Here is a 1,411-nt window from a genome sequence, read left to right as displayed (position 1 = left end):
AGTTCCTTGGAAGCCAGGCTATATAATGAGGTCAGATCCTCTCTAACACCAGATCAAGCCTTCATCCGGACCATATCTGCTCTGTCTCAGAACGCTCTGATTCTCTTGCAGAACGCAGACCACAGCTGCTCCTGAACAAAGAAGTACAGCGCACAGGTCTGTCACCTCCATCGCACCTTGTGCCAGGCCCCCAGAACCACCAACATGGGGAGAGTGCGTCCCCGTAGCCCCAGCGCCAACGATGACACCGCATCCTGCAGGGTACCTCAGCCACCAGGACCCAGCGCTGCCAAGCGCCCTCGTGTCCAGGAGCCCGAGCGCCCTGAGCCCCTGGCACAGCCAGACCTGGAAGCCCCAGGGCAGCACGCCAGCGAAGAGCTTCTCTCGGTGATGGTCGTGGCTGACGGTTGCAATGTTCAACTACACCTGGACAGCTTCGACCTGTTGCTCGAGCCTGAGCCCAACTCTGTCCTGCAAATGTCGCGGCAAGGACGCACTATGATGCTGGTCCCAGAGGGCCTCCAGGCCTCCAACCATCTTGGACAGCCAGGCTTCTTGCCCGCCAGACCGCAGGGGGCCGCTCTCATGGGCATGCCCCAGGACCACCTCTTCCTCATCCAGCCAGGATCCTTCAGTGCCTCTGGATCACACCGTGAGTGCTTGGAAAACGCCTCTAACCCACATGAGGACCCTCAAGGAGGTTCCCTGATGCCATGGCTGAATGCTCCAGCTGGCCTGGTGCCGGGCCTCCTTCTCTCCTATTCCGGGGCGTCTAGCTTTCTGTTTCCGGGCCAAGCCGCAGAACCCTGGCATCCTTCGGCCTCTGCTAGTGCAGAGAGATATGCTTCCCCCTCCAACTGGAGCCTCAACAGCAGCATGCTGGCACCTCTCCCCAGCTCTCCACTGCAGCCTCTCCCTGAATCTCCTCCTGATCCCCAAGCACAACCCCTTCAGACTCCTCAGAGACCTTCATGCCCTCCCTGCAAGGCCAGGAGGCGCCTCTTCTAGGAAGCCTTGGACTGCTGGCCCAACACAGCACCTTGGACGCTTGCTTACCTGGCTGCCCTCTGGGATTTACAGAGCTCCTGGAGACTCCCAGCAACCTTACCCATGTGCATACATTGCTTTGTGCTGCACCCTATGGATGGGAGAAGAGAAAGACTTCAAGAACAGTGGGAATACTAGAGTTCACCTTTGAAGTTAAAAATCTGCCTTTGAGCCATGCAAGATGGCACCTGCGTTAAATCCCAGCGCTCAAAGGCAGAGGCAGGCAGATCTTTGTGCATTTGGGACCAGCCTGGTCTACAAAGTGAGTCTACGACAGCCAAGGCTAAACAGAGAAACTCTGTCTCTCTCGAAAATCCAAGAAAAAGAAAAAATACAAAGAAAGAAAGAAAAGGAAAGGAAAGGG

General features: G+C 56.6%; 1 protein-coding gene across 1 annotated transcript; it reads left to right on the top strand.

Moving 5' to 3' along the window:
- The first annotated feature begins 204 nt into the window (after positions 1-204).
- Positions 205-1,008, top strand: LOC127201002 (proline-rich protein 23A3-like). The gene has a single exon (XM_051159365.1). It carries the CDS (start codon positions 205-207, stop codon positions 1,006-1,008), a length of 804 nt encoding a protein of 267 aa, XP_051015322.1.
- The last annotated feature ends 403 nt before the right edge of the window (positions 1,009-1,411 follow it).

Source organism: Acomys russatus, chromosome 17 (assembly GCF_903995435.1).
Source record: "Acomys russatus chromosome 17, mAcoRus1.1, whole genome shotgun sequence".
Lineage (NCBI taxonomy): Eukaryota > Metazoa > Chordata > Mammalia > Rodentia > Muridae > Acomys > Acomys russatus.
Note: the sequence above shows the minus strand (reverse complement) of the source record. Positions and strands in the feature narration are given on the sequence as shown.

Coding starts and splice junctions, on each gene's coding strand:
- LOC127201002 (XM_051159365.1), top strand. CDS start 205: ATGGGGAGAGTGCGTCCCCGTAGCCCCAGCGCCAACGATGACACCGCA.